Genomic DNA, 12,142 nt, shown 5'->3' with positions numbered 1-12,142 from the left:
ATGTGCACAAAATTAAGTACTTCATCTATCTAAATAACTCTCTTAACCGTCATCCCGCCGGCTTTAATTGCCGGTGGGCTTTCTACATTCGGGAGACGGGCACGCACCCAGATGAGTCAGGTTGGAGCCGGGTTCCGAACCAGCTCGGGATTTCCCCGATTTTCAGAGCCCCCCGCCCCCAACGCACATGCTACTTCATTCCAAAATCGAGCCCCAAGAGTCAGTTCCAGAAACTGAAATAAACATATCTGTACTACATATACCAAGACAAGGGGCCTCTGAATAAAGAATCAAGTTCAAACACACAGTGGTAGATGTTCATATTCATAATAATTTCTGCTGCTGTTACCCAGGACTTGTTGATGCTTCCTTGTTTCACTTTCTGATCTTATCTTGTCTATGGAGTTCCAGCTTTTGATCCTTCCCACTATTAGAAACAGCTGACCACCTGGGATTTATGAGAATTTTTTTAAAAATCAGTGGACTACACTGGATTGACATGCAGCTCCTGCTTACAGCAGGGCTGGTCTCCTCCTTGAGTCAGGACCTGCTTCAGGAATCCACAATCCTGCAGATCCCAACCAAGGGGGAGCTGCATGTTAATCTAATGCACTCCTGCTGACAAAAGTAGCTGCACTGCTTAGATCTTTTTTTTAAATTGCCACAAACCCACCTGTAGATCAGTACTTTTCCAGAGGTGAGCATTTTTCATGAATAGCTCACTTCACTTATTTGTGGCTTTGCACTGGGTATGGAGTGGGAAAAGAATAGTCCACCTTTGAGCAACTGACTGATCCAGGCTCATAAAGACAGCAGTGCTGCCCTCTACAGACAACCACCAACCAAAAGACTCTCAGACTCCATCCCTAAGCATTTCACATCACTGGCATCTCTTCCCAACTACCTGACGTGGTGGTCAGCCCTTAATCTGCCCACCCAACTAAGTCCCTAAGTGGCTGCTTCTATCTAATGCCCGAGTCCCTCTGCTGCTGCTTCTAACTCAGCCACTTGCCTAAGTCCCACTATTGCTGCCTCTCAGCACTCACAGTTAGAGAGACAAAGTGGGAGAGGTAAAAACAAAAAAGTAGTAAGGGGAGAGAAGTAGGAGAAGGACTGAAATGAGGAAGACGGGGTGAAGGGCAATACAGCAAGGAGAAGGGAGTGTGGGGAGAAGTACAGATCGATAGAGCCTCTCATAAGAACATAAGAAATAGGAGCAGGAGTAGGCCATACGGCACCTCGAGCCTGCTCCACCATTGAATAAGATCATGGCAGATCTTCAACCTCAACTCCACTTTTCCGCCCGATCCCCATATCCCTCGATTCCCTTGGAGTCCAAAAATCTATCAATCTCAATGACTGAACAACCACAGCCCTCTGGGGTAGAGAATTCCAAAGATTCACAACCCTTTTAGTGAAGAAATTTCTCCTCATCTCAGTCCTAAATGGCCGACCCCTTATCCTGTGACTATGTCCCCTAGTTCTAGATTCTCCAGCCAGGGGAAACATCTTCTCAGCGTCTACCTTGTCAAGCTCCCTCAGAATCTTATGTTTCAATGAGATCACCTTTCATTCTTCTAAACTGCAGACAGTATAGGCCCATTCCACTTGATCTTTCCTCCTAGGACAACCCTCTCATCCCAGGAACCTTCGGTGCACCGCCTCTAAGGCAAGTATATCCTTCCTCAGGTAAGGACGCAAAAACTGTACACAGTACTTCGGTGTGGTCTCATCAAAGCCCTGTATAATTGCAGCAAGACTTCTTTACTCTTGTACTCTAACCCCCTTGCAATAAAGGCCTTCCTAATTGCTTGCTGTACCTGCATGTTAACTTTCTGTGTTTCGTGTACAAGGACACCCAAATCCCTCTGAACACCAACATTTAATAGTTTCTCACCATTTAAAAAATATTCTGATTTTCTATTCTTCCTACCAAAGTGAATAACCTCACATTTCCCCATATTATACTCCATCTGCCACCTTCTTGCCCACTCATTTAACCTGTCTATATCCCTTTGCAGACACTCTGTGTTCTCCTCACAGCTTACTTTCCCACCTAGCTTTGTATCATCAGCAAACTTGGATACATTACACTTGGTCCCGTCATCTAAGTCATTAATATAGATTGCAAATAACTGAGGCCCAAGCACCGATCCTTGTGGCACCTCAATAGTTACAGCCTGCTAACCTGAAAATGACTGGTTTGTTCCCACTCTCTGTTTTCTGTCCATTAACCAATCCTCTATTCATGCTAATATATCACCCCCAACCCTATGAGCCATTATCTTGTGTAACAACCTTTTATGTGGCACCTTATTGAATGCCTTTTGAAAATCCAATTATACTACATCCACTGGTTGCCCATTGTCTACCCTGCTAGTTACATCCTCAAAAACTCCAATAGATTTGTCAAACATGATTTCCCTTTCATAAAACCATGTTGACTCTGCCTAGTCATGTTATGATTTTCTAAGTGCCCTGTTACCATTTCCTTAATAATGGAGTGAGAATCCTTTACTATGAGATTACTAATTAACCCGGTCTCATTACACTCTCCCTCCCTATAAATGTTTCTACCCATATTCATAATTATTTCACTCAGTCTTACCATCTCCCACAGACTCTCCACTCCCAAGGTCTCAATCAAAACAATAGGGCTATCTCCTACCATTTCCTTTTATCCTTCACCACTTGCATCCCCTGAACCTACTTTCTTCTGCATCCATCTCTGGGGAAAAAAAACTCTCCCAAGTCATTACAATTGCACTCTTGAACCCTGTAGTGCTTAACCGTTGGCCCTCCTTTCACCACACTATCTCTGCAGCTGTTGATTTGCTCAACTACCCCCTCTCAACCCCAGCAAACCCTGCACAGTCTCCCATCCTGGTCATTTCTCTTGTTACGGACCCATCTTTGCTCCCTCAAGTTCATGGGGTGTAAACTTGAGTGTACCTTGCGCAAACATGGCTTAGCCATCCATCCTCAGCTCTGCTGGGTTTTGCCCTCCTCTACAAAAGAGCTGACTATGCTAGGATCATTCGGGAGGGCAAAGCTAACCCAAGCTCCATTTCACTTCTACTTGCTTTCTGCTCAAACTCTTCCTCCCTGCTTCCTCTGCCCTCACCTCTACCGACAAACGTGAGGAACTCATGGATTTCTTTATCTCTACAATAGAGACTATCCATTCAGCTGCCTCTGCTTCTTAGCCCCTTTCCCTGGCCCATGAAGCTAAACCTCCCTCCCAGTCCTGTCCCCATCAAAAATAGATACTTTTCCCTCAAACAACATTTGGTTTATGAAGTAAACAATTAATAATTGACCCATTTTTTAAAAACAAAATGGAGTTCCACTTTACAGCTGCAATGTGCACAGCTCAACATCACTTACCAGCATGTGTACACTTTCCGGATGCCTTTATGCTTGATGCGATTGTGCCGGCACAGACTGTGCGAGGAGCTGAAGGATTTCTCACATTGACGGCATGGGTGCTTCTTCATTTGCTATTAGCAAAAGGAAACATCACACCATCATAACCATCGCCATTGATTTTACCCTTAAAATAAACAAGAACTAATCCAGCCTTTTACGCACTGCACTAGCATTTTCTTATCAAAGGTAGAACGAGACTGTTCTTGAACCATTTAATGGAATAAATATACACTTAATGGAATAAACATCAAAATGTTTGTTAACAATGGTTACAATTTCACTCTTGACAAACATGGCTGTGGATACTCATTAGTAAATTTATATCTTCCAAATTCACTACTGGTCAGGATTCAGAAAATGTCGGCAATTAAGTTATTTCAAATTCCACATATTATGGGTATCAATTTTAATATCTTTACTCCTCCCAAGATGTTGTTTTCCTCTCCTCCTTTAGATGCTTCCGTGCTGCACACAATTTCCTGACTGAGGGGTCAAGTAACAAGGGGAAGTATTTTTGTATGCTGCATACCTATCCAGTAGAATATGTCAGATTGGCTCACAGGCTCATTGCAATACATGGAGCCACTCCAGCATGTATCGGGGCTCCTCCCATCAGTAAAATCATTTAAGCATCGTCGAAGAATGGGACTTGACATGGCAACTTTCTATTAGTAGAAAACTTGACTATTTTTAAAAATGTTAAAGAATATTATATATGTAGACATACTTTTTTAAAATAGATTTTGGGGGAGTAATTTAGAGAAAAATGCTCCCAAGACTTTCTTTCCCCTTTAAGGGCCATGGAACTGCTAACAGTAGAACAGTACACAAAACAATTCTCTCAGATTCAATGCATTTCAATGTAATACCATTTTTCATACTGGAATACAGAACAATTAACCCGTATTAATTGAGAAGTCAGATTTATAAAATTGCCGACAAGCAGAATAAAATTAATAGAAGTATTGAAAATGAGAATAAGGGCATGTGGAGAAAACACCGGATCTATCTCAGGGATCCTAACAAGATTTTCCAAACCTGTTGACAGCTGCTATAACATATACATATTGCATCTGCAATTTCTCAGACTGCGGTTCTCATCTCAGCTGAGAAGACAGAAGTAATTGCTTGTGAAGGAAGGGCAGAGAAGGTTAAGCAGTGGAATGAGATGCAAAGTCACCCAGTGCTGCCCTGCTCCACCGCACTTCCTAGTGACCGACTGAAGAATAGCATTAGCAGAAGTCTGGGAGCAGGTCACCTTCTCAGTGGGGAATTGTAATGTGAAGAGAGAAAAGAATTAAAAAGTCGATGTCTCTCTCTATCAAAACTGCTCCAATGAGGTAACCCACCCAAAGGATTACGCTGCCCACGTACCTTTGACCATGTCTGAACAGCCGTCCTCGGTACCCCTGTTCTGAACACTCAGCACCTACACAAAGTTTCAATTACAGACAAAAGCAGCTGACATACTGACAGATGAATATTATGCTCATGTGAGATGAATGTGATGCAACTGAAGAAGTGATAAACTTCGTGTTTGCAGCAAATAAAAACTAAATGGTACTGGCCCGTAGCAGCAAAAACACACTGCTCGTTAATAATCAGGGTAATGAGGTGCTCCAAATGCAGAAACATAAGGTGGCAGACTAATAGATCCACCTACATACTGACATATGGGTGCTTGGAAACCAAACAGCACGCTAATTACTCTTTGCTAAAAATTCAATGGGAAAGTGAAATCTGTTACCAGTTCCATTAAAATCAATACTTATTCAGGTGGTGTAACTTGTTGAAACAGTTGTGCTGACAAAACTATTATTTTGGTTTGCTTTGACAACAAAATCCTCACCTAGACTAAAATGTAATAGGTTGATCGCATTTACTTTTTGATTTCAGATTGACAGAAGGGAGAAAATAAACTTAAAAACTGATATGAGCGATAAATAAAATACAATTTGATAGGAGCTGGGAAATACAAGCCCTTTTAGCAAAATTCTGTTCTGCTAAATCTGGAGATAATCAATAATGCAATTGAAGGTTTAATACAGAATCTGAAAACATACAAGATGGTGAATTACAGATAAAAAAAATCACTATGAAAAATAATGTGGTAATCCTGGAGGTTCTTTATCATGAAACCAATATCTCGAGATCCAGCATCATTTCACCCGATGGCTACATCTATAAAGTAAGTAATGTACATATCTGAAAGACTGATACTATGAGGTACTGACAAAGATCATGAGTCCTGATTGATGAAAAATAAATCAGTGCTTCCTGCGAGACCACAGTAATCCTTTCCGCCTGCTGCGCATAAATGCTGGTGGGGGAGCAGGGCCTGACTTCCTGGCATGTTTCCCTCCTGTCTGCTCCAGTTACCACCGCTCCCTGAGTCACCAGTAGCAGATAGTGGTAGGCCCAAGAAGGCCTTAAAATTCTTTAAAAAGAGGGAGGAGGCTTTGCAGTGACCTTCTCTCCCTCCATTTTTGCTCCAAAGTCTCACCTGTTTAGGCCTCCATCTTGGCAGAGACCTAAAAATAAAGTTACCGCTGCAGCACCACCGGGATCCCCCTCCCCATTGCAGTGGCAGGCTGCAACCCCCCGGGAGCCCACTGTACATATGAAATGACCTTCCACTCAGGACACTGGGTTGGGGTTGTGGCAAGGTTGCCCTCCGAACACCACCGTGAAGATGGGAATTAAGCTAAATCAACTAGAAATAAAAAGAATAAATAGTATAGATGTAGAAGTATACGGTGCAAAGCCAAGGAAGAAGTTATAAATAACATGATTATAAGCTCAAGGTGAATGAATATAATAAATTTCTTTATGCTTCAAGTCATCATCTTGTGCAGGGTACTACAGCAGAGGACAGCTGAGCTGAAGTATTTGAAAGGGAACTGGGAACTGGATCAATTCTTGATTCAATGAAAGGAATTTGGAGCCAGTGGTTAAAGTGAAGTTTCCGATGAGCAGATAGTCACCACTCCCCACCTTTTTGAACCCAACATCTGTCATTAGCTTATATATTTTTTTACGTTCTTTCCTGCAGAAGGAGTTGATATTCTATTACTTGAGGGAAAGTCAATTTGAAAACTTAAACAAAGAGGGCTGGAAAATCTACAGCACTTATGGAAAGCTTGCATTTATATAGCGCCTTTCACAACCTCAGGAAGTCCCAAAGTGCTTTACAGCCAATGAAGTACTTTTTGAAGTGAAGTCACTGTTGTCATGTATGGCACACCCACACCAAAAATCTGGTGTCTCTGGGTTCCAACCTTCCCCGCAGTTTCCGTACAGCCTTGTGTGGGGCAGAGCCTCCACCCACCTCAAACAAAGTCACTAGCAAGAGGGGACATGGCTGGTGAAGGGACTCCTAGACTGAGAGTTTCCTTGTCCCCAGCCTGGAGGAAGAACAGCGGGTTAGCCCCACCATCTGGTGGAAGTGGGGCCCACATGGGGGTCGAGACATGGATCACGGGGTAACAAATTTAAAGAATTTTCAGCCCCCTTTTAAAGGAGGCCGATGGAGCATTGTGGAAATCTTTCTGGGGAGGTCCCCCAACACTCCCGCCCCAGAGCAGGCATACTCAACTGCATTTGCAGCCTCTTTGGGCAGATGGGTGCCGAAGATGTGTTACTAGTTATATGGACACCCACCAGGGTTATTCAAAATTAGGTGGCCATAATCTCCAAACTTGCGCTGAAGCAGGAGAAACATCTCACGCTCTTGGGTGCAGTGCAGGAACATAGGAACAGGAGTAGGCCATTCAGCCTCTCGTGCCTGCTCCCCCATTTGATAAGATCATAGCTGATCTGTGATCTAGCTCCATATACCTGCCTTTGGCCCATATCCCTTAATACCTTTGGTTGCCAAAAAGCTACCTATCTCACATTTAAATTTAGCAATTGAGCTAGTATCAATTGCCGTTTGCGGAAGAGAGTTCCAAACTTTTACCACCCTTTGTGTGTAGAAATGTTTTCTAATCTCGCTCCTGAAAGGTCTGGCTCTAATTTTTAGACTGTGCCCCCTACTCCTAGAATCCCCAACCAGCGGAAATAGTTTCTCTCTAACCACCCTATCTGTTCCCCTTAATAGCTTATAAACTTCAATCAGATCACCCCTTAACCTTCGAAACTCTAGAGAATACAACCCCAATTTGTGTAATCTCTCCTCGTAACTTAACCCTTGAAGTCCGGGTATCATTCTAGTAAACCTACGCTGCACTCCCTCCAAGGCCAATATGTCCTTCCGAAGGTGTGGTGCCCAGAACTGCTCACAGTACTCCAGGTGCGGTCTAACCAGGGTTTTGTATAGCTGCAGCATAACTTCTGCCCCCTTGTACTCCAGTCCTCTAGATATAAAGGCCAGTATTCCATTAGCCTTATTGATTATTTTCTGCACCTGTTCATGACACTTCAATGATCTATGTACCTGAACCCCTAAGTCCCTTTGGACATTCACTGTTTTTAACTGTTTTACCATTTAGAAAGTACCCTGTTCTATCCTTTTTTGATCCAAAGTGGATGACCTCACATTTGTCTACATTGAATTCCATTTGCCACAGTTTTGCCCATTCACCTAATCGATCAATATCCCTTTGTAATTTTATGTTTTCATCTACACTGCTTACAATGCCACCAATCTTTGTGTCATCAGCAAACTTAGATATGAGACTTTCTATGCCTTCATCTAAGTTGTTAATAAATATTGTGAATAATTGAGGCCCCAAGACAGATCCCCGCAGGACTCCACTAGTCACATCCTGCCAGTGTGAGTACCTACCCATTATCCCTACTCTCAAAGCGCTTCAATGACCTAATTAGGTCAGCTAAAGTGAGTACACTTACTGATTCTCCTGTATTCCGTGTTCCACATCACACCCCCCTCCCCCCACCCAACTCATTCTGCACTGCCAACACTACACCGTCACATCACTCCTCACACCCACTTAAGGCTCATCCTCAACTTATCTTCACTTCCTGAGCACTTCCTCACCTCCCCATTTGTGACCTCACCAGTGCCTGATCCAATATGTGTCTCTGTCTGATACTCACCCTCTGATGCATCTCTTCCATGGTCAGCCTCACCCAAAGCAACGCATTAATCGGCTGACCACTTCACCATCACTCACTCACTCACTCACACGTCGGTACTTTCTCCCCACGTAGGAGAAGGGAGCGCAAAATGCACGGGAGCGGGTGAGGACCAGAGGGGGGGCCACAACAAATAGTGGTCCTCACAGAGATGGAGGAGGAGGTCCTGCAGATCAGCTGCACTGTCGAGTGCCTGTCCGTCGGGGACGCTGAGACTGACACCCCACAAACGTCTGGTGACACAGCTTTAACATTCATCATACACAACATGAATTGATGTTAATGATGATTGGCATGTTGAACACCTCAGTATGCTCATCGCAACATTACACATCTGTGATGATTCTTAATATTGCCCTCTGTTCCCTTACAGGCCCTTCAGCGACCACAGTGACGGGAGAGGGCGATTCCTCAGAGGAGCTCCTGGTCTCTGAGGGCGCACCGTCACATCTTAGTGAGCCATCCACCCCGGTGGGTCCTAGTACTCAGTTAGTTGGGTTGGCACCTGGGGAGTCACCACACACAAGCGAGCACGAGCAGACACTGGTGGCAGGGGCAGCTGTGGCAAATCCGCATTGGTGGGAGCACTCCTCTCCAAGCTCTGCTCAGCTGGATGCAGATGCTGAATCCCGAGGGCCATCCTTTAAAAGGAGAATGATTGAGGGACAGCAGCACATTTGCGAGATACTGGAACAGGTGCCACGCACCCTCTCCAAATAGCAGAGAGGATAGGGGAGTCCATCTCCTGCATGATTGGACTGGTGGCACAGGTAAGTGCGGGAATGTCTGCGATCGAGGGAAGGCTAGCCTCCATTGAGCTTCAAGCACGGCTCACAAATGAATCCATTCAGGCCCTGACAACGGCCGTGTGGACTCAGGGTGAACAACATTCTACTGCCTTAAACAGGCAGACAGATACTTTACAAGTGGGCTTACAAGACATCACACATGCCCTCCAAACTGTTATCCAGCAGGGTGGTAGGAGTGATGTAGACCTGGTCCACAAGAGGGATAATGGCGAAAGGGGACATGGAAGTGGGGACGCCACTCAAAGCGTTCCCATGTCTCACCTGTTGACCACCAGGAGAGGAGGCAGCATTTTGGGTACTGGTTGGGGGGGGGGGGGGGGGGGGGGGGGTGGGGGGCGAGTCTGCCCCTGCACAGGTACAGGTGGAGCAGTCTTTAGCGGGGCCCTCACAGGCTCCAAAACCCGGTTGGGGGGGGGGAGGGAGGCTCGTTCCAGGTGGTCTGAGGACTGGACTATGCTCACTTTGGAGATGTTCTTATGAGAATCGGTCAAATATTAGTGACTCCTGGGCTCAAGGGCAGCCAAGTGTGACGCTGCTCTGCCGATGGTTTGCCCATCCTCCTCCTCGTCCTCAATGTTGATGGCAGATGTGGATGCTGGATGAGGGCATGGGGTCTCATCCACCGGTAAACCTCACTGTTGAGCGATGTTATGCAGGACGCAACAGACGACTATAATTCTACCCACTCTCGCTGGTGCGTATTGAATCGCTCCCCCAGACCGATCCAGGCACCAAAATCGCATCTTGAGCAGACCTATCGCATGTTCGATGACAGACCTGGTGGCGACGTGACTGTCGTTGTAATGAAGCTGTGCCTCGCTGATGGGGTTTCTCACAGGTGACATGAACCATATCTGCAGGGGTATCCTTTGTCTCCGAGGAGCCAGCCTTTAAGGTTGTTTGGTACGTGGAAGAGGGCCAGGATGTTGGATTCCCGCAGAATGAAGGAATCATGGTAGCTGCCAGGGAATCTGGCGCACACGTGAAGAAATTTTTTCCGGTGGTAGCCATTGAGCTGCGCATTGATGGAGTGATATCCCTTTGTGTTGATGAACAGTCCTGGCTCATGTGAAGGTGCTCGGATTGCTACATATGTACAATCAATTGCACCCTGTACCTATGGGAAGCCAGCCACAGACTGGAAACCCACTGCCCTCTCCGTCTGGCTGAGGTCGTCCATGTGGACGTTGACGTAGTGGGACGCCCTGTGAAACAAACCATCGGTGACTTGTCGTATGTACATGTGGGCAGACGACAGAGATCCCAGCGATGTCACTGGTGGCGCCGAGGAAGGATCTGGAGGTGAAGAAGTTGAGGGCAGTGGTCACTTTAACTGTGACGAGCAATGCGGCGCCACCGGGCCCAGCCGGGAGCAGCTCTGCATGAAGGAGCGCGCAGATGTCTGCGACCACCTGACGACTCACTTTGAGTCTTCGAAGGCACTGCTCCTCAGAGAGGTCCAGGAAACTCAGCCTCGGTCTGTAGATCCTCTTACGAGGGTAGTGCCTCCTGCAACGTCGGACCGTCTGTTGTTCCCCTCTCTGCTCTTGTGCAGGTCCCTGTGGTGCACCTCTGTCTTGTGGAGCTGCAAGTGAAAGAACTGCACGCCATGCCTGCCGCAGATGGTGATGTGCCTCCTCCTCGGATGTACTGGTGAATGCAGTCATTGTGTCGCCCTTCCTGATGGTCAGTTTGAGGGGGTCCGAAAAGTTGGTCAATATGTGTTGAACAGAACAATTCTGAGTGTGAACCAAAAATTCTCAGTCTAAACACAAAGAACTCCCAGCCAAAATTTGTCTGAGAGAACTGAGTGCCCTGCTGCAATAACTCACCTTTTATCCCCATCTGTCAAACAGGGATTTAAATGGCCAAATGGCTGCTGGCTGCAACCCGCCAAGTTTCCCATGGTGTGCTTCGCACAGCATGGGAAACACGTTGAGGCACCGTTGAAATTGTTTCCCTGCATCAATAACAAGACTAATCACCATTTCAACAAGATTAAATAGCTTAATTCCTGCTTTAAATATTGTGACTTCCGGCTTCCTGAAGCGCGCGGACACCCAGATGGGTCTGCGTTGTGTGCGTTTTTCGGCAGGTTAGAGCCGGGATTCCATTTCACTTTAGAAATCCTCGATTTTGTTTGCCCCGCACCCCCCGGGACTTCGAAGATAAAATCGTGGCCTTCAAACTTTAACCAGAAGAAAGCATTGCTAATAAGAAATCAGAAATACTTTTGACATAGGCAAGGAGTTTGGGGATAGAGAAGCAACAGCAAAGGAAAGGAGGATCTGGGACAAAGGAGGATACACACTGTTTACTTGTGAGTTGACAAGTTGTCTCATTCTTTTCCAGATCTCGCCAAGCTGGAAAGCAACTCACTCCCAGACAAGCTCATCATTAAAACCAGACTAACTGGCATCCATTTTGAAATCTCGGGTCAAAGCACAGCAAGTTATGACTTTTCCCCAGATACCTTCGCCTCTACAATTCTGCATCTCTGATCAGAAAAATCACTTAGCATTCTGATTTACTTAGCTTAGTATGAAAAGGGGATCTTAGCGAACACTTTTATTAGTTATAAAAATATTGGAGGTGGGGAAGAAAAAAGTTGTTTGACTGGATGGGGCGAATGGAAGGGGAGGTCATCTGATGAACGCTTTAGTAATACATCCAACCAGCGTTGGCAACCCTATCAGTATTTTCATTACACATCCAGATATTACTGACCTTATTTCAATGCCTCTAAAGAAGATAAGACTGAACTTAACACGGTGTATTTGGTAAGAAACTAGGCTCAGAAAGTTCTA

At 45.5% G+C, this 12,142-nt stretch overlaps 1 protein-coding gene across 3 annotated transcripts in view; it reads right to left on the bottom strand.

Moving 5' to 3' along the window:
* znf532 (zinc finger protein 532) overlaps positions 1-12,142 on the bottom strand; it is a 154,978-nt gene that overhangs the window by 35,659 nt on the left and 107,177 nt on the right. For all 3 annotated transcript variants that reach the window (XM_067984087.1, XM_067984104.1, XM_067984095.1), the window contains one exon: positions 3,388-3,500. In XM_067984087.1, coding sequence (XP_067840188.1) covers positions 3,388-3,500 — 113 coding nt within the window. The remainder of the gene's footprint in view (positions 1-3,387; positions 3,501-12,142) is intronic.

This window comes from Heptranchias perlo, chromosome 1 (genome assembly GCF_035084215.1).
Source record: "Heptranchias perlo isolate sHepPer1 chromosome 1, sHepPer1.hap1, whole genome shotgun sequence".
In the NCBI taxonomy this organism is placed as follows: domain Eukaryota; kingdom Metazoa; phylum Chordata; class Chondrichthyes; order Hexanchiformes; family Hexanchidae; genus Heptranchias; species Heptranchias perlo.
This window is presented reverse-complemented; position numbering and strand designations above follow the sequence as displayed.